General features: G+C 50.5%; 5 protein-coding genes and 1 non-coding gene across 6 annotated transcripts; 4 read left to right on the forward strand and 2 right to left on the reverse strand.

The window, feature by feature from the left end:
• The first annotated feature begins 285 nt into the window (after positions 1 to 285).
• BDR25DRAFT_331311 (CS-domain-containing protein) lies at positions 286 to 1,263 on the forward strand. The gene is made up of 2 exons (XM_033692620.1): positions 286 to 572; positions 623 to 1,263. The coding sequence occupies exons 1-2, from the start codon at positions 348 to 350 to the stop codon at positions 968 to 970; spliced, it is 573 nt and encodes a 190-aa protein (XP_033553389.1). The 5' UTR covers positions 286 to 347; the 3' UTR covers positions 971 to 1,263.
• A 1,262-nt stretch (positions 1,264 to 2,525) lies between these two features.
• On the forward strand, positions 2,526 to 3,738 carry BDR25DRAFT_300507 (uncharacterized protein). The gene has a single exon (XM_033689392.1). It carries the CDS (start codon positions 2,874 to 2,876, stop codon positions 3,507 to 3,509), a length of 636 nt encoding a protein of 211 aa, XP_033553390.1. The 5' UTR covers positions 2,526 to 2,873; the 3' UTR covers positions 3,510 to 3,738.
• BDR25DRAFT_349628 (PIN domain-like protein) lies at positions 3,550 to 8,320 on the forward strand (the record flags this gene model as incomplete). The annotated part of the gene is made up of 7 exons (XM_033694578.1): positions 3,550 to 3,645; positions 3,692 to 3,707; positions 3,779 to 3,856; positions 3,887 to 4,111; positions 4,183 to 4,257; positions 4,298 to 4,327; positions 4,353 to 8,320. The coding sequence occupies 7 exons, from the start codon at positions 3,550 to 3,552 to the stop codon at positions 8,318 to 8,320; spliced, it is 4,488 nt and encodes a 1,495-aa protein (XP_033553391.1).
• On the reverse strand, positions 3,929 to 4,015 carry BDR25DRAFT_t8. The gene has a single exon. It is a non-coding gene; the product is annotated as a tRNA-Tyr (tRNA).
• Positions 8,321 to 9,896: 1,576 nt separating the features above from the next.
• On the reverse strand, positions 9,897 to 10,650 carry BDR25DRAFT_210590 (SET domain-containing protein; the record flags this gene model as incomplete). Its single annotated transcript, XM_033684657.1, has 2 exons — positions 9,897 to 10,168; positions 10,215 to 10,650. Coding segments are annotated over 2 exons (708 nt in total), but the record flags the coding sequence as incomplete, so codon positions are not given.
• Positions 10,651 to 14,204: 3,554 nt separating this feature from the next.
• Positions 14,205 to 18,202, forward strand: BDR25DRAFT_252634 (Spc7-domain-containing protein). The gene is made up of 4 exons (XM_033686190.1): positions 14,205 to 14,428; positions 14,476 to 14,563; positions 14,617 to 17,412; positions 17,462 to 18,202. Exons 1-4 carry the CDS (start codon positions 14,243 to 14,245, stop codon positions 18,133 to 18,135), a joined length of 3,744 nt encoding a protein of 1,247 aa, XP_033553393.1. The 5' UTR covers positions 14,205 to 14,242; the 3' UTR covers positions 18,136 to 18,202.
• Positions 18,203 to 19,873: the final 1,671 nt, after the last annotated feature.

Below are 19,873 nucleotides of genomic sequence, written 5' to 3' on the forward strand. Positions count from 1 at the left end.
CCTGTTGGGGAATGTCGTCGTCGCGGGATTATTTGGGCGTCGTATGCAGTGCTGCCGGTGAACGTCTTGTTGGGGTGCGGCTATCGCAGCATGGCGGATGACAATGCTGAAGAAGAATAATAGCTGGGATACAAATGGGACTATTCGGACACGAGAGTCCACGGCAGACAAACGGGCCGTGAAAGGGATCTCTTGAATGAAGGTTAACGCTTTGAGTGCACGTTGGCCCTAGTGGATGACGCTGCTCTTGGCCGCCGTCGATTTGCGGCAGGGAGGGTCGCCGCCCGCCAAAACTAAACATTTCACGTCGTTAACCCCTCTCTGCGTAGACTGCGTGCCACTTAGCCATGCCCGACTCTCCCACCCCTGAGGAGCGCGAAAAGGCTGATGCCGAACTCAAGGCCAAAGAAGCTGCCGAGCAGGCAGCACTGCCGTACAGGTGGACGCAGACGATCAAGGATGTCGATGTAACTATCCCTATCGACTTGAAGTACAAAGGGCGCGACCTCGATGTCAAGCTTTCCAAAACTGGACTGCGTGTCGCTATAAAAGGCCAGGATCCGATCATAGATGTACGAATCCCCCAGTACAGGCAGCAAACTCATTTCTAAGTCCACGTTAGGGCACTCTCCCCCATCCCATCCATGTAGATGAATCCACCTGGACCCTCGAAACGATCCCCTCGGGCAAGGAAATCAGCGTCCACCTCGACAAAGTCAACCAAATGGAGTGGTGGGCCCACGTGATTACCTCGGCCCCGAAGATCGATACCTCCAAGATCCAGCCCGAGAACAGCAAGTTGGGCGATTTGGATGGCGAGACTAGGACCATGGTTGAGAAGATGATGTTTGATCAGCGACAGAAGGAGATGGGAAAGCCTACGAGCGACGAACAGAAGAAGTTGGATTTGCTGGAGCAGTTCAAGAAGCAGCACCCGGAGATGGACTTCTCCAACGTGAAAATGGGTTGAGGAAAAGGTGTAGACGCAGCGAGCGGTAATGAGACAATGACATATGACATACGGGTAATGAAGTCAAAAGCAACAAATCACAGCTAGCCATGCTGGGGTAATGGGTCACTACATCCCGTCCATTTGCCCACATATATCTATTCAAGTCTTCTCTGTCCACTCATTTCTCTCTCTAACCTCGTTGAGTAATAGCTCCCCTTGACCTCATTGTTCCTTAAAGCACTTAAGAGTTTGAAGGTTTAAAAGTTCTTCCCTGCTTAAAATCGTTTCTAAGTATTCTTTCGCGTCATTTTACTACCTGATACCACCGCAACGCTCTCGAAAAGACGACGGTAGCGATAAACACTATCTTTGACAATGTTCTCTCCTGTATCGTGGAGTTATTGGCAGATCGCCACAATCTGCCGCCGAAACTCACCCTTTGTAGACACTCTTCCCAGTGGTCATGCTGGCATGAAATAGCCCCTCCTTGGCCCTCTATCTACAAAGCAGCTCTCACAGCGACCAAATCTGTCATTTGGTTTGATTTACACTACAACATAACAGGTTCAGCCTGCTCAGAGACCCTATAAGCCCCCAGAAGTAAGCGTTGTGTCAAAGTCAGCAGTTGCCAGGTTGATCACACTTACTTTACGGAAGGCATCACGATGCCGTCGTTCTTGGCAGCCTACCTCGAGACTTTGGTGGAGGCAAATTCAGGGAGGGCTTAGGCAACATTTATTTGCTTTTGCTGATGTGAGTAAGCAGCTCCTTCTTGTCAGGTGGCTTGAGGCAAGACTGGATGGTGGGCCGGGCCCTTGCAGCACCCTCCGAGGAACGATGTCGTGAGACCTGCGAACTGCCGCTCGACACCCAATCTGCTGCACTGCCCTTCCTGTGGCTGCTTGTGGCGCGTCATGAGAACCGGCGACTTGAGAAAGGTCTGTTATTTCCGTCCATTAGAGGAGCAGGGTTGATTGGCCTCTGATGTTCCTATGCGCGGGTATCAGTCCGATCAAGCAGCCGATTCAACTTGGAAACGTTTCGTGGCGATCGAGCCAACAAACAAATCGACAAAACTGTCCCAGATTGTCTCTCTCGATAGCACCGCAAAGACCCTCACTCAACACTTCAGTTGCGTCATCTTCTGGTGAAACATCTCATGACGCAAGCTCTGGGCTATGCACCAATGCAACTGGCGATGCGAAGTTCGAGAATACACGTCCACCATTGCGCGGATAGGTATCGGCTCGTTCAAATTGCAAATGCAGGGGCTGATTTGGGCTGCAGGTCGATCGAGGTGATCATGCTTGGGTAAAAAGGTGCAAAAACGGCCCCCAATTGCGACGGTCACCCGCCATTTTCTATCAGTGCCTAGTTGCCTCGTAGTGGCAACAGCACTCTCAGCTTGGATGACCACCCTCCCTGACCCAGCGACATCATCACGAGGTCGACTATTAAGGGAAACCACAGACCTTTTGTGGCCTCTGGCGAAAACCAGGCCGCAGATAGGGAAATGCGGTGAGAACTATCGTTGTCGGAAGACCCCGCAGCCAATAGCAGCACACCATTTCGACGCCCAGCCACACTACCAAGCCACACTGGTGGCGCAGGTTGGGGAGATGGAACTCCACCATGTGTCGGGAGGCGCCCATGCACGCGGGAGGCTCAGCAGCGACTAAAGGAACAGGAGAACAATGTGTCTCTTTGAGGCTTTGAAACATTCTATCTGGCCGGTATAAAGTATTTCACGGGATCCCGTTTGCCCACTCTTCTCTTCTTGCATCCAGAACTCTCCAAACCTCTACCAAAGAACCAAATCATTATTTGTCGATCTAGCACCATTAAACATCATTCGACCTCGACTATTTTCACGAGCACCCCGCATCCTACCAATCAGAGCAAAGTAGCCAAACCAACCACAATGGCCTACGCATACTACCTCTCCAACCACCGCGAGCGTGAACGCTCTTACGACGACGAAGACCCATACTACTCTCGTCCGCTTGTTCGCCGCAACTCCAAGCGCCAGCGCGTCAGTATCTACGACGACGATGACGAGTACGATGACTACCCATACCCGTCTTCCACCAAACCAGCCAAACCCTCTCGCTCCTTGACAATCCGCCAACCAACCCAACTCGAGAAATACAACGTCTGGTCCGAACCCGTATCGCACTCGCGCTCACACTCACGTCATGACCACCACCACGAGTCAGACGACCACAGCCAGTACAAGTATACGCGAAAGACTTATGTAACCCGGCCATCCGAGACTCTGAGCGATGATGAGTCTCGCTTCCAACTCAAAGCCAAGATGACGATTCGCCGGCCGACGAGCTCTCATTCTTCGAAGGAGCTCGCGATGGCTTGGTCTGGGGATATGTTCAAGCGGAAGGAGAAGTGGGTTGATGAGGATTGGGAGAGAAAGGAGAGGGAGCGCAGGGATAGCTTTTGGGATGATGAGCCCAGGTTGAAGGAGAGGACTATTAGGTATAGGAAGGTTAAGAGGACGAGGACTGATGAGTGGAAGCCTTTGAATGGGTTTAGGCACTTTTGAGTGGGTGGAGAAGGGATTTAGAATGTAACACTATGGGTGCATGGATATGGTGCGGAATGGTAGACTGGTAGGATTTGGTTTAGTTTGCTGTCGATCGATTAAGGCGTTTGGGATGTTGTTTTTGTCTGTTCTTATCGTATGCATTGTCCTTTAGCTTTTTATATGGGGAAGGGAGATAACAGATACCCGAGATCGACAGTAACGAATTATAGAAATTGTTATAGCGCACTTTTTGAATAATTCTTTCTATTTGCGAAATGTTGAACGAGTCCAATTTGCGAGCATCCTGAGGGAGAGTGGGATTTTCAAGCTGCTAGCAGAAGAAGACCTAACATTCAATCAAGATAGTAAATAGAGGAAAGGTGCCAAAAGAAAAGGCCCAGAAATGAGTGCAAAAAAAGACCAAAAAGGAAAGGAACTCTCTCGACCCGGAATCGAACCAGGGACCTTTCGGTTACAATTACCCATTACAGCCGAACGTGATCAACCAACTACACCATCGAGAGTTTGCTTTGTTGAAGAAAATCAGTTAATATTCTGTATATATAGCCAGAGAATTATGCTGTTTCCATATAAAGTCAAGTCCGACTTCAACCCCCACCGTTTCCGCGCTAGTTCTAACTAAATTTGCTCTGCTACTAATCCCAATCAAGGAGGTCATCGTCATCGTCAGCTGAAAAGAAGGGTGCAGTCGTTCCAGCACACCCGCTCACCCCGCGGCGCCGCGCTTTCACGAACTCGTCGCGGAGTCACAGGCAGCACTTCCCCTGTCCCCAACACTTCCTCAGATCTCGCCCACCTCCACTGGACTTCTTCTTGTCGATGGACTATGTACCTGACAAGCCACCATGGGTGTCACCGGCCTCTGGACCGTCCTCCAACCCTGTGCTCGCCCCATCAAGATCGAAACGTTGAACAAAAAGCGGCTCGCCGTCGACGCATCCATCTGGATCTACCAATTCCTCAAAGCCGTGCGCGATAAAGAAGGCAATGCACTACGGAACAGCCATATCGTGGGTTTCTTCCGCCGGATATGCAAGCTACTGTTCTTTGGCATCAAGCCCGTCTTCGTCTTCGATGGTGGCGCCCCGGCGCTCAAGAGACAGACTATTACGAACCGCAAGTCGCGGCGCGAAGGCAGGAGGGAAGATGCCGTGCGCACCGCTGGAAAGCTCTTAGCACTGCAGATGCAGCGCGCGGCGGAGGAGGAAGAGAAGAAGAGGAAGGAAGCTGCGAGACGGCCCACCCGCGATGAGCCTGATGAGGAGATCCCCGAGGATGTGGTGTATGCGGAGGAGATATTACAGACGCAGAAAGAGCGGCAGCAGAACCGCAAGTTCAAGAAGAATGACCAATACCATCTTCCGGATCTCGGTGTCCCGCTTGCGGAAATGGGCGGGCAGAATGATCCCAGGATCATGTCGTTGGAAGAGCTGGAGGAATATGCAAGACACTTTGATAGAGGCGAAGATATCAATGTCTACGATTTCTCGAAAATTGACTTCGATAGCGCATTCTTCGTGAGCCTGCCGGCCTCGGATCGATACAATATCTTGAACGCGGCAAGGTTGAGGAGTCGCCTGAGGATGGGATATTCGAAGGATCAGCTAGACACTATGTTTCCAGATCGAATGGCGTTCTCTAAGTTTCAGATTGAAAGGGTGCGCGAGCGGAATGAGCTTACACAACGCTTGATGAACCTCAATGGGATGAACGATGACGCTATGTGGGGAATCAATGGCACGAATAGAGTTGCTGGAGAGAAGAGCAGAGAATATGTGCTTGTCAAGAACGATGGCGTGGAAGGTGGTTGGGCACTTGGAGTCGTCACGAACAAGGACGAAGGACAGAGTGTCAACAAACCTATTGATGTCGATCGACTCTCGCGTCCAGATGCCGAGGACGAGGGGTGGGAAGATGATGAGGACGACTTCGAAGATGTTCCTATTGAGGGCCTGAATCGATTACCGAAGCAAAAGCCCAGTTTGACCGCCCAAGATAAGGAGGGTCGCGAGTTCATCTCTAAAGAGTTGGCAAAGAGACGCCAGAAATTGTATGCGTCTAGGAAAGCCGGGTCCGAGCAGAGCAAGCCGAACAGAGCCAAACCTATAAATCAAGACCCAGATTCGCTGTTTCTTGCAGAAGAGGACGGTGATGGAGAGTGGGAGAATGTACCTATCCATGGAGTTGACAACCTGCTCGAAGAACCCAAAGAAGACAAGATTGATGAGGAGGAGGAGCAGCTCCAACAAGCCATTGCATTGTCGCTACAACAAGGGGTGTCTGAGCCTGCGGAAGAACCAGATGAAGAAGAGGAAGAAGACATTCTTCAAGAGGTCTTTCAACAAGAAAGAGTTAAAGAAACCAGCCCCTTTTCTTCTGCCAAAGGATCTGGTCTCGCTATTGCGAGACTAGCAAATCAACGAAGCAGCAAGCTGGTACCTGCAGGACCTTTCAACACAAGTGATAGTGAGGACGATGACATGGATTTGCAAGCAGCGCTAGCACAGTCACGGAAATCTAAACGACCCACTACCATGCCTCGTCCTGTACCTGAATCCCCTGCCGCTCAAACACTACCGAACCCTCATCCCGCCCGAAGGCCAACAAATGCACCGGGTTTCGATGGCCCACTGCCGTTCGAAAAGCTCAACCTCGGTAATTCTATCCTTGGAAAGAAGAAAATAAAGAAGATCGAGCAAAGCACTTCCGGTGGGTTTGAAAGAGACTTGGGTCAAAAGAAGAAGAAGAAGTCTGCAGAACCTCTCCCACCGTGGTTTACGGGGGATCGAGATATACAGAGAGACCTGGACACGATGAGAGAAGAGGAGATGCGGGCTCAAGAACGAGATCGGGAGACTGACGAAGTGCATGCGCAGTTTCAGTTCCAGGAAATCCCGCTCTTGCGCAAGCAGGATCCTCGTGATGTCATTGATTTAGAAGCTTCGACGCAGGAGAAGCCGAAAGAAGTCCTCACTATTGAATCAGATAGTAATGAGGAGGAGATGGAGATGGAAGATGTGCTTGAAGGGGATCCAAAGCTTAGGATGGGTGATCACGTGAGCAAGGTACGGATTGAGCCGCCGCAGCTACTTTCAGAAGGCCAGAGATCTCCTCCGAAGCAAGGAATAATCTTGAATGAAGTAGCGCCTGCTCAAGAGTCGGACGAAGAACCAATTGAGTGGTCTGAGAGCGAGCCAGAGTTGGAAAAGCCGTCTCACGTACAGCCAAACCATACAAAAGAAATCGATAATATTGTATCACGGCCTTTCAAATCAGCATCTCCCGCACCCGAAGATGCTCCAATAGCATCTAAAGCACCGGCTCGTCCCCAACCCTCCAAATCACCTTCCCCTGAATTCGAAGATGTGCCGATACAGGCTGAACGCCCCACTCGTCACCCTCGCCGAGAACCTTCTCCAGCCCCCTTAGAAGGACCAGAAGACCTTACTGCCCCAGTCCCTCCTCTATCAGGCATTGCTGATGACAATGCACCCGACTATCCCGACAATGACTCCGACCAATACTCCGATCCCGAAGACGCTGAACTCTTCGCCTCCCTCGCTGCCGAAGCCACGGAACACGCACGTTTTGCACAAGAACTCAACAATAACCAAGCCGCGCCGATTAGCTTTGACGAAGAATTAAAACAGCTCCGCTTGCAACAAAAGAAAGATCGCCGAGACGCCGACGAAGTCACCCAGACCATGATATCCGAATGCCAACATCTTCTTACCCTCTTCGGCCTCCCCTACATCACCGCACCCATGGAAGCAGAAGCGCAATGTGCCGAGCTCGTCCGTCTCGGCCTCGTCGACGGCATCGTAACAGATGATTCTGACACCTTCCTCTTCGGCGGTACACGCGTATATAAAAACATGTTCAATGCAGCTAAATTCGTGGAATGCTATCTCGCCGCCGACCTGACGTCAGAATTTTCCCTAACTCGCGAGAAACTTATCGCTATTGCACAACTCCTAGGCTCAGACTACACCACCGGGATTCCGGGTATCGGCCCTGTCACCGCGCTAGAAATCCTGTCCGAGTTCACAGATCTGACAGATTTCAAGGAGTGGTGGACTGGCGTGCAGAATAACATCATCTCCAAAGACGCAGACAAATCGAGCCAATTCCGCAGGCGCTTCAGACGCACACAGTCTACGAAACTATTCCTACCGGCGACATTCCCAGACCCGCGCGTCGCGGATGCGTACTTGCATCCAGACGTCGACGATGACCCCCAACCATTTCAGTGGGGTGTCCCCGATCTTAATGCCCTAAGGACTTTTTTGAGTGGGCAGATTGGGTGGAGTTGGGAGCGTACGGATGAGGTGTTGGTGCCGGTTATCAGGGATATGAATAGGAGGGAGAAGGAGGGCACGCAGAGTAATATCACGCGTTATTTTGACGGGGCAGTGGGTGCGGGAGCGTTTGCGCCAAGGGTGAGAAAGGATGCAATGGGCGGGGAAGGGGATGGGAGAAGGAAGGGGAAAGGTGCTGCGGGGAAGAGGTTGGGTGCTGCGTTGACGAGGCTTGCGGAGAGGGAGAGAGGGGTTGGTGTTAGAGGGGATGGGGAGGAGCATGCTGTGGGTGGTGGGGGTGGAGAAGGGGTTGATGAGGCGGCGCCGTCGAATGGTCTTGGGAAACGAAAGAAGCGTAAGGCCGGGAGGAGAGCTATGCCTGTTCCTGGTGCCGCTCCTGGTGATATGGGCTCTGAGGGTGAAGATGAAGATGCAGCTGAGGAGGATGACTTATATAACGAACCGAGAAGAAAGGCTCGGAAGACGAAGAAGCGAAATCCTCACTCATAGACTGATAGTGTATCGCAATCTATCAAGCATTCACTTACCTGCATACACGTCCAGACATAACCGCATCAAGTGACAGCGCATTAACCTTTAGGTACTTGCTTAACAATCTATCAATTCGCAGCTAGAATAGAGCTGAGAGCCATTACAATTGTTTGGACGACGACTACAGGGGGGCTACTGAGAGGCTTGGATGTGGATATTTCAATTAGACATTTGTCTCGGAGAACACGGTGTGTAATTCTCTGTTATGGTCACTTTTACCCTTCTAAATTCTGTCTTGCTCGTCTAGAGTCCTAGATAGCAAAGCCCAGAGTCAGACAGGTATGATCAGACATAGTGCTTCTGCTTTGCACTACAAAGACTAGTAAAACATTAGTAAACAAAACAGGCGTGTATATATGTGGCGAGTCTTGATTGTAATTTGCAGTAAATTGGTAAGCGTGTAGGGAGGGATGAAATAAGGTAATATAAACAATAGGTAAAGACTATTCTGTTGTAGTGGGCTTGGCATCTGTGAGTTGTAGTTAAGTTTCAGACCGTTAGAGCCAGCTGAAGACAGGTCTGGCGAAACGGTCCTTTCGTTGAGTAAGATGATGCAGATACTAAAACGGACCTTGAAAATCCGATAATCGCCTGCTATGCCCTCTAAATCTTGTTAAACCTGTCACCCCGAGCCCATTCCTAGTCCCCGTGTGCTCATGGACGTTGCAAGAATCAGTAACCAACCCATGCCACAAAATGAAAGGTGGTCGTCTTTTCCCTAACCTGATTCCTGTTCCTGTTCCTCCCCATCCTCTTCCTCCTCCTGCTCCTCATCATCAATGATGACCCTCTTCCTCTTCCGACCAGCCGCCTCACGCCTTCCACCTCGTTGTTTCTTCGACTTTGCTGTTCCCGGTTGCTTCCCAATTGCAGACCAGCCTGTCTTCCTTGTGGAGAAACCACTATGAAAACCACCGAGAAGACCGCTATCAAAGCTCGGATTGCTGTTTTCGTCCTCGGAAGCCCTTGTCATGGTGTCTTCCACCTCATCCTCTTCATCTGAGATGGGGATATCGGATTCATTGGGTGTTGTAGAACCGCCCTCCGCAGGCCAGTTCCCCCCCAATTCCGCCTCCGATTCCGGTATTTCATGAGATTCTGGAGCAACATCTGACTCATTGTCATCATTTGGCACGGGGGCCTTGTTAGAAATATGTCGGAATTTCTCTTCGACATTTAAGCCGCCTGGGGCGTGAAGACTGGCGCGGTAATGAAGTCGCCGACTCAAAGATGATATTGCAGATTTTCTGGCCTTTTTCTGCGTTTCTTTAAGGAGTTTGGCTTTAGCGGCTTTAGCAGCTCTTGCCTTACGTGTCTGTTCTTGTCGTTCAGGGGTTGGAAGCCTCTTGCGCGTTGCTGCAATTGCCTCTGGTTTTGACACTACTGTTGCTCGTGAGATGGTCGGTCGTTTCGAATTTATGGTTAATGTTCCTTTAGCTTTTTGCTGGACGGTTACGGCTTTGGCAGACGCAGGAGCCGGCCGTTTCTGGGCCCCCTTTTCCCAAAAGCCTTTGGTGATCTCTCTCGGGTAGTTGTAGTTGAAGAAGAGCTCATCACCAGGGTTAAGATTCTTCCCGGCGAACATCCCAATTCGTGTGACTCCATTGCAGAGTAAGACTTCCGGGAAGCAGTTGATTGTATCGTCGTTGCTGGAGTTGTTGATAAAGCGAAACTTATTGCCTGCCCTTGTGGAATCTATTTCATGTACGCTGTTTAGCGTAAATATATAGTTCGTCTTCAGGTACTGGTAAATGGCGTTCCTCCGCCTTCCTTCCGACTCTGATAGCACCTCTCCTTTGTATTCCCCTAACTGAAATTAGTTGATGTATATAGAGGGAGTTAAGGTGCAAACCTAGGTACTCAAGGTTTTTGACTTTCTCTCCAACATATAGTCCGAACCCATGCACTTCGGACTGGCCCAGGAATGTTTTCCTGGGTACATTTCTCTGGATGGCGACATTGGAGCATTTGTCCTTTCCTATTTCTTGGTTGTATCGATTGTGAGGATCCAGAATTTCATCTGCGCCACAGGAGCCACAGAGGTCTGCATCGCATTCACGATTCAATCTCCGACACTCGCATTTGGATCTAGTCTTATCTTGCCCGCGCCAGCATACAGGGTTTCTGGGGTCTTTCGCGCAACTGCATCCACGGTAACGTCGTTTGCACGATTTGGGGCATGCACAGATCTTCTCACATGGAATACGCTCTCTGAAGCAACGGCAGAGCGCATCTTTGCAGCTGCCATCGTGACTACAAGGATAGAAAGGCCGACGTTCAGTCACCATAAAGGCGTTTGAGAAATCCATCTTGCTTCTATCGTCCTGTAGGTCAAGGTCGACGTGCTTGCAGGGAACGGCGTTAACAGCCCGCTTGTAATTGATGACTTCTTCGACATCAGAATCTGGAGTTTTGTTCGCTTCCTCAACAGATGCCTTGGGATGTCCTTCTGATGGTAGAGTAATCTCATTTGAATCATCTTGCTTGTCTGATTGAGATTGGGAGTAATGACTGTTTACCTCCTCGCTATGGAGACTCGGATGGTAACTGCTTGCCTGAGAAGACTTTTCTGGTTCATCTCTCGTTTCACCTTCATCTTCATCCTCATCTTCATCTGGACAATCGTCAATCTCGCCATGGAATAAACAATTATGTCTGTTCGAACAGTCGGTTAGTTTTAAGATTTTATCCACAAGCAAGACATTGCAACTTACTCCTGGCAGATCCTGCAGGCGTATTTCCTAAAAGAAAAATTTGAATTTTTTCCCGGATCAGTTGCTGTCCTCTCCAAGCGGTTTCGTACAAAATTTTGTACAGGTTCGCTCCGTCGAGCGAGATGCCATATACTGAAGCTGCATTGCTTCAGAAAAGCTGCACAGGCCAGAGCTGACAGTCTGAGCTGAAGGGCTGTCGGCGTTGGGAGTGTGGACACGAAGGCCTCCCACTTCTGCCTATTCCGATCGAACTTCTCATGTGCTTTTCGATCAAGAACGATAGTCTCGAAATCAATACCGCTTCGATCGGGGCCGTCGTTAATGTGCTTGATGTTCTCGGGTTTGGATAAAAGCCAAAACAGGATGTTCTCCCAAGTGAGACCGATCTCTTGAAGGAATGCCTCAGCGTAGCGAGTATGGACTCGAGATTGCTCTGCCTGCAAGATGGCTTCCCGCTGCTCGTCCGTCTTGAGCTCGAACTGCTCGTTGATCTCATCGAAGCATCCTTTTTTCTCCAGATCATCAAGTTGATCCTCGTTGAAGTATGGCCAATAGAGAAGCTTCTTATCATTTGTGGCAAGAAAATTGTCTCTCAAGGTGACAAATTCTTGGAACGGTGGAACCTCCACTGCTGTTGATCTGTACGTAGTTACTGGTATGCTTGCATAGGACCTGATTCCGCTTTGGGTTCGGCCGTTGTGAAAAACCTCTTGGGTAATTTTCATCACGTCCTTTTCTGAACCTTTTGGGGTTGGGTATTGAATCGGAGGCATACCACTAAAAGGCGATGTTGTCTGCAGAAACTCATCGGGAATTGTGGGAATAGAGAAATCAGAGAGCGTTCCAGCATGTTTCCTAGACCGAACCTCACGGGCCAGGCCTCTTCGTTGCCTTCGTAGTAGGTTCTCGTTATCATTAGTTGGGAGTGGTTCAATCGTTCACTTAGAGCAACGTACCTTCACTGCAATGGCATGAAGTTCGTGAAGGTCAGTGAGATGCTTCCTCAAGCAATGATCAACCATTCCTGCAGATTTCTCGACGTCTTCCATGCTAATGCTGAGCATTAAATTCCTTGAAGCTTCGCTAATTGCACCGGCTTCTTCTATCGGAAGTCAGTCGTATAGTACAGACATCTACGAGGGGCCTGTTATTGGTGAAGGAGATGTGCACATACGCAAAGTTGGTCCACCATGACTAGGCCTAGAAGTTGACTCGGTGATGTTTGTGACAACATTGGAGGGTAAAGCAGCCCTATGAGGGCTACTCTCACGACGATGGATAGTTGGTGGAGCTTTTACCGGGGCTTTAGGTTTCTCTTGAGCTGTGGTAGGCTCGGAGCGATTGCGATTGTGCGGAACAGGCCTGTTTATTAACCTGGATGTGCCCAACGGATGTCGACCGACCGGCCTCGATCCCGTTGGTTTTGTAGATTTTGCAATGTGAATGGAAGTAGCAGGCTTCACAATTTGGCTTGGCCTGCTTTTGACGGGTGAAGTCTGGCTAGTAGATATTGTTGCGCCCATACGTTTTGGTGAAGAGCGCATCAGTTCGGAAGCGCGTGTGGTGTCCGTGGTGTTGGCATCCGTGTTCGACCCACCTCTTCGTTCATCTTTCGCAGAAACGCGCATGGGACTTCGCGGTAGATCAGTCGCTGTTGTTTTCTCAGGCACGTTCGGACGCGACGCTAAGGTGGTCTGTGATCCCCCGACTAATATTGTATTAGGCGCAGCTCGCTTGTTGATTGGTGAGCCCTCTTCAGCGAAAAGTAGATTTTGCTTTGGAGATCGATTAGGCAGGGCTGGTGAAGAGGGAGGCTGAGAAAGCTTTCTAATGGGAAGTGTCGTTATTGAAGAGACCTCCTCCACCTTTCTCCCACCCTGCTCTTTCTCTGTTGCAGTTTTCATCACAGAGGTAGCCTGTGCAACTTGGGGGTTTGTAAGTGGAGAATCTGCGTCTTCACTGGCAAGTCGTTCAGGTTGTGCATAGGAGAATCGTCTTGCAGCTTCAATGTTGGTAACGGACGTCTTTCTCGGGGGGGCTCTCTTGAGCTGAGTGCGTTCATTCATCGATGCCGCAGGATTGGATGGTGGAGCCATTGTGACTGATGGGATTGATCCCTTGCCATCTCCGTCTTCGGTGAGGTCGATGATGTCCGCCGATTTGGGGCGGGAAAACGTTCTATCCCGTGGTCGTCGGAGTCTGGGCGCACTGTTTGGCGGATCGTCATCGTCAAACACTGCGATAGCATTGTCCTTCGAATCGCCAGCGCCATGAGCCATCTCTGACTTGTAACAATATAGGGGCCTGCTTCTATAGATACGTGTGACCCTACATGTGTTTGTTTAGAAACAAAAAGTGAAGGTTGAAGAAGCGGGGTTGGTGAGGGAAGACTAGGTTGGAACCGAAGGCTTGGACGTGCCACGGTGGCTACCGCGAACTCACATGACGACGAAGATTCGCACCACAACAGAAGGATAAGAAATTCAAGCGTTCTTGCTGGCCTCATTTCACTACTGGTTTTATTGTTGCAGACATCTGCTCCGCTCGGAGACTCCTCGGGTTTGCACTAGCGAACTATCTACAATACACAAGCGTATCTAGTAGATGAGCACTTAAAAATGGGCTATTCAAACAGAAGGATATTTGGAGCTTGGGTATTCGCAATAAGTAGGTCCCTTGGTAGCTCTAGCAAATTGTGCGCATCTTTCCCGTCAGCGGATCAAACACAGCTCAAGGCCCTCGCCAACTCCATAGACAAGACGTATGGAAGTTTAGGAGACACTTGAAGCGTACGTTTACAGACTATCTCTTAGTTGAGCGAGGGATGGGTCACCTTCATGGTTTGGGACTGCGACTTTCAGAAGCTTCGACAGAGCATCATAGGATATGATTGATGCTGTCATACAAATAAATGAAATCCAAATATCATTCTCGAGCAGTGCTCCGCAGGTAATGCCGGAGAGGTGAAAAGTTCAAACTCGAGTTGGCCAGACAGTTCCAGGATTGTGCGCTTCCAAGGTTCAAAGGTTGACCTGACTGCAGGATGTCACATGACAAGGCGAGGTGATGGCCTGTGCACAGTGTAAACAAACAACCGCGGAGTGCTTCACGACGCCTCCACAGGCGGACCTCTTCCAACGCACCACCAGATATCCACGCCCCGACAATGGCAAGCAGTACGGGTAAAGAAAATATTGCTGATGGGCTTATTGCAAGCTCATCCTTTGCCAAAGCGCCTTCTTTATCTCCCAAGAAATCTTCGAGGAAGACGCGCAGCAAGAGCATTGGCCCCGGTGGTCTTGGAGTTCTCGAAGAGCCCGCCTTGAAGGAGAGCACTGGAAACCGGCGCATGGTATGCGAATTGTCTCGGCTTGCCCAGTCTACGCTAACAGCCATGAGTCTGCTTTCATTCCAGCCGTCAAATCTATTTTAGCCTCGAACGACGAGGATGAGAAGAAGCGCCGAGAAGCACGGCGCAAGTCTTTAGGTATCTCGTGCAAAGTTCGCAGCCCTCTCTCACTGTATCTGACTCCATAATAGCAAAACGACGCGTCTCTTTTGCTCCAGAAGCCACGCTGCATACCTGGGATGTGGTTGAATACCTACGTGATGCGACCACGTCTTCTGCTTCCTCCGAAGCCACCCGGCGAGCATCCAATGTCTCGCAAGCCTCGACGCGCGCATCGCCTACTCCAGACTCCGACCCCGAAGAATCTCCTTCGACCCCCCCGGAACAGGTCGAGGAACCGGAAACACAACTAGGATCTTCTCCAGCAAATCAGCGTGATTTACATCAGAAGAAACACCGGCGCCGAAGTTCTGGTATCCCCCCAATGGACTTCAATAACCCGGACGATGTATTTTCGTCCAGCCCATTAAGCGGCGACAGCAGCTCGCCGGACGGAAGCGATGACCTAAGCAGCCCTTCAGACGTTGACAATGAAACTTCCAAGATTAACAGCCCGTCTGAGTCTCACGATTCCTCGGAGAGTAGCTCTAGACTCGACGCTGCCTTGAGACAAGCTACCGCTCATGCAGGCACCCAGAAGCTTGAGCTTGACGAGACTGGTGATATCTCTATGGAACTTGCGGAAGACGAGATCACGGCGGCTTTCAAACCGTGGGCTAAAAGGACGACGGCTAGTACACCAAAGCCGCCGCAAAACTTGCCTTCGTGTCAAGATCAAGAAAACATCGGTCCTTTCCCGCCTGCTCCACGACCTCAAGTAACATTTGGTGCAGCCGACAGCGATGACGGGGAGGACATGAGTATGGACATTACGCGATCCATAGGAAGAATTGTCCCACAGGCCCACTCTCAAAACCCAGAGAAGGATGATATGCCGATAGATCTCACGCAGCCTATTGGAAGCATTCAACAATCTATCGCGAAAGAGCCAGAAACCCTACGAAAAAGCCTCAAGCGCCGTCGATCATCACTGCTTAACACATCTCAAGGGAGTCCCGCAAAACGACCCGCGAGCCGCAGGACGAGTTTGCGACAGAAGAAGCAATTCAGTGAGATCTTATCACCAGATGATCAGACGATGGATCTCACGGTCGCCATCGGAGGCATCAAGAGCAATTCTCCACTAGAGGACCGCGCTCGGCGAAACAGTGTCGACACATCCTTTGGCGATGAGACAATGGATTTTACTGTTGCCATCGGCAGCATCAAACAATCTGCCCCAGCCGTAAATATGACTTCGAACAGTGACAATGATTCTGATATAGATGAGGATTTGTCTATGGAATTCACTAATGTTATCGGCGGCATCAGGTCCTTCAGTAAGCAGACGACAGCTCCTGAGAAGCCCACCATGGGAATAGAGAGTACCCCAGTGAAAGTGAGAACTGCTACCCCTCAAAAATCACCGAGGAAATCACCAGGACACCCACGACCGGCTGAGATCAAGGACTTTCGAACGACGCCATCACCCCGGAAAATTGCACAAGCAACTCCCCGAAAATCGCCTGGACGACCGCGGAAGAGCCCAGCTTCAGGGATGCCTCAAATTGCTCTACCCGCACAGCAGATTGAGCAGTTCGAGCCGTCACCATTTGTACGGAGTGCCCTTCAGAGTGCTCCAAAGCCCGGGGAAGCAGTTTCGACGCCAACGAATGGACCCCAGCACAACGAACCGCGTCATGTACCTGATGATCCTATTGCTGCTCCCATTTTGAATCGACGTCGTTCTTCTCTATCATTAGTGCAGTTCAGTCCGCTGGCAGCAAGCCGAGAGGAGCCGACTCTAAAGAGCACGGCTTTGCTCTCAAACAATATCAAGCTTCTCTCTACGCCTAGGAAGCAGACGTTAGTGTCTCCCATGAAGCGCGGATTCACGCCAAAGAAAGCGCAAACCCCTCAGAAAGCCCTAACACCCATGCGAAAGACCCCAACTCCAAAGAAAGCTACACCAAGGAAAAGCCTAAGCCCAAAAAAGCGAGTGTTATTCGGCGAGGAGCCGGCAACCAATGAACCGGACATTGATGAGGTGGTGGATGAGCCTGGAGAGGAAGTGGAGCGAATTTCCCTCCAGGAATTCCTTGACATGACAAAGATCCGATTTATGGACTTGAGCACAACGAAGCGCCGTCACACTGCTGCCCCTCAAGCTTTCCACGACATGGAAGTCCACGAGAAGGAAGACTCTCTTGATCGATACGTTGTTGCGGCTGCCTGTACCCTTCCCGAGTTTGAACTCTACCAGCACGCCTGCCATGAAATGAAGAAGTATATATCCGATGGACGCCATTTCGTTCGAACAATGGAAGGTAATGTCATGGAGGAGAACCCATTGCTATTCAGCGAGTACCTCACCGCCCCTCCCGACCAACGAGGTATTATGGATACTCAATTTAAGAACCTGAAGACCAGCGCTCGGCTTGAAGCTCGAGGCGAATGGTATGGATGGAGGAGCACACTGCTTCGGGATCTGAAAGCCGGCCTTCTCGTAACGATGGAGGGATTCAACCGTGATGAGTCTGTTCTTGTGGAACAGGAGAAGCTACTCGATGCTGTACTTCCTACACTAGTCCAGCAGCATGGACAACTAGACATTGAGTGCAAGCAGTTGCAACAGCGGCATGATGAACTCAATAGCTGTGACCGGGAAGAGTTAGAGCAGACACGAGAGCAGCTGGTTGCTACGGATGCGGAGCTTGAAGAGAAACGGCAGCTGGTAGCCCGACTTCAAGATGAGCTAGCCGAGAAGGAAGCACGCATTAACGCAGTGAAGGAGCGCAAGATTGAATGCATTCAAGAGATTAAGGCAGCTGAGCGTGTGCGAGAGGAGTGCCGTGGGTGGTCTACGAGCGAAGTCAATGACCTAAAAGGTATGCTTGACATAGCCCATAATCCATTATATTTTCTAATTTCGGTTAGGAAAAGTCATTGCTCTGGAACAAGCACATGGCTGGAGTATCACTTCTGCATCATCGACTACCATCACAATGACCTATATGAACGATTTAGAGCTCTACTTCCAGCCATCCGCTTTTGCCACCGGCAAGAACACACTCAATGCGTCCATCTCCCTCACCTACATTGGAGACTCTGCTACGCCACACCCTCGTCCCCTGACAACGAGCAAGCGCTTCTTCCTGCAGCTAGTTAGAGCTCACCTCCATTGTATATCGCAGGCGCAGACACGTATCGGAGAGCTTCTCGCTCTCGTCAAGAATGGCTGGACAACTGCATTGGCAGTGGCCGAGGGAGTCCGCTGGCTCGAACACAGCTGCATCACTGAAGAGTTCATCATGTCTGACGAACGTATGGCTATTTCCGCAAACATGCTTCTCCCCGCCTTACAGACCAAGGTCAAAGTCTCTTTCGACATTGCCGTAAGCTTAAGCATTCAGGGTGTTGAGACGGACGTCGGAACCAAGGCTGAGGTTGTATACGGCGAAAAGTATAGCGAGGATAAGATGGGCGCGTTTTTGAGGGATTTCTGTGGGACCGAAATCAAAGAAGAGAAGGACATGATGATTTGGGCGGATGCGGTGCTGGATTTGGGCGGCAGATTGAGAGCGACAGGGAGAAAGGGAGAGAGGGCGTAAGTGTGAGGACTTCTCCTCTCCTTGCGACTGTGTGGATTTGTTATGATGTTGATGAAATTGTTTACTGTCACGAAAGAATGACTTGGGATGATACGAGGTTAGAGTCTTGGAGTCTGCGGTCTCTGGTATTGTTTTTTTGCATTCTGAATCACATACCCTCTCTTGTTGCTATCCTGTGCGTCCATGGTTTCGAACATGTGAAGCATGCTCTTCTAGTTAGTGAAGCAAAGCTCCACATGACACCACACCGCTCTCTGCTCTGCATGGGGGTATTTGAATTTCCGACCCTGTGGCACAGACGGGACTGGGGTCCAGACAGACGTCTCCCCCCTGCGGACAAGGAAAGACGCAACTTCCCGCGACAACGGCACATCCCGCTGTATTGGGAGTCTCAAGTCGTCTTCCCCGCATCAAGAGGTTGGATAGAGTTTTCGCACCCCGAAAACGGTCTGTGATACGTAGGCGTGGTGTGGTGCATGTTGCATGAAAAGCGAGCACTCGCAGAACGGTACAGCCCGCATTGCGTGTCCAGAGTTTCATGCAGCGTCCCGTCTTCCCCGCGATTCTAAACATATTGGGGAGTGGGGTGGCGGACACTGAATAGCTCGGCATTCCTGCTTGCATCGTCCTGCCTTTTCCAGTATGCTCTGTCGTTCACCTGCATGCTCAGCTAGCCCAAAGGCCAGCCTTCAAAAACAACGTCTCCATTAAGTCAGCCCATATGCCTCAGCTTCGGCCTCTCAACAATGTATGTCTAAGGGGCTAACAAAGCCCGGAGGTCGCCGGACAGGATTTGCTTTTTCGGCCTGTGAATCGGCAGGCCGAATGCAGATCGCCAAAACCTCGCTTGCTTGCCTGATTTTGCGGGTTTCATGAGTCGGTGCGCGAGCTGGAAATGTGCAACACTCGGGGTCCCCGTTGTTTAGACGCCAAAGACGCTGGAGAGGTTGGTGGCGGGCGAGTTGGTGCGGAATGGTCTGGCCGGCTGCCACTTATGACAACGGCAACGGGAGAGCTTCGGAATGAGGGTTTTAAGTGTGGATCTGGTGGTATTCAGCTAGGGTGGCAGATGTCGAGGTCAACCGTGCTCGAGTGCTCGCTTTGGTGATGATGTGGTGATGCAAACAGAGCACAGGCAAAACGCGGTTGTGGGGAGAGGAGAGGGCACGTCGTGTACAAACCCCGCAAGAAGGATTCTGTGTGTGCGTCATGTTGAAACGTTTGACAATGCATGCAAAGATTCAAAATATGATTGTAATGAAAGGCGACGTGCTATTGACGTGACGAAACAAGGTTCTACGCGCGCGGATGAATGTGCGAGGAAGTGGGACGGGATGAGTAAGATGTGATTGTGTGATGTACGATCAACAGACCTGTATGTGGGTTAGTCGGGCTTGATATTATAGGAAATGCGTTTTATGATAACAGGTTTGATATACAGAGGAAGACGAGGTCATGCGCAGTTTTCAGAGACAATTTGTAATTGTTTGACAAGGGTAACGCAAATCAGAACACGGGTATAACGATGGAAATTAAGGATAATAAAAGCAACGGAGATAGAACACGTGGAATTTTAGACTTGAAGGTAATTTCTGCTATCGCGGTAAACGCACCAAGATGCTGCAATTGATGCTGAAGTCGGGACATTGTGCCTCGGTAGTATTAGGCGACGGGAACAAGGGACAAGGAAGAGGCTTTTGAAGAAAATTTTGCTTCATGTGCGATGTCGGCTCGCCAG

Source organism: Lindgomyces ingoldianus, assembly GCF_010093535.1.
Source record: "Lindgomyces ingoldianus strain ATCC 200398 unplaced genomic scaffold BDR25scaffold_3, whole genome shotgun sequence".
NCBI classification, from domain to species: Eukaryota; Fungi; Ascomycota; class Dothideomycetes; order Pleosporales; family Lindgomycetaceae; genus Lindgomyces; species Lindgomyces ingoldianus.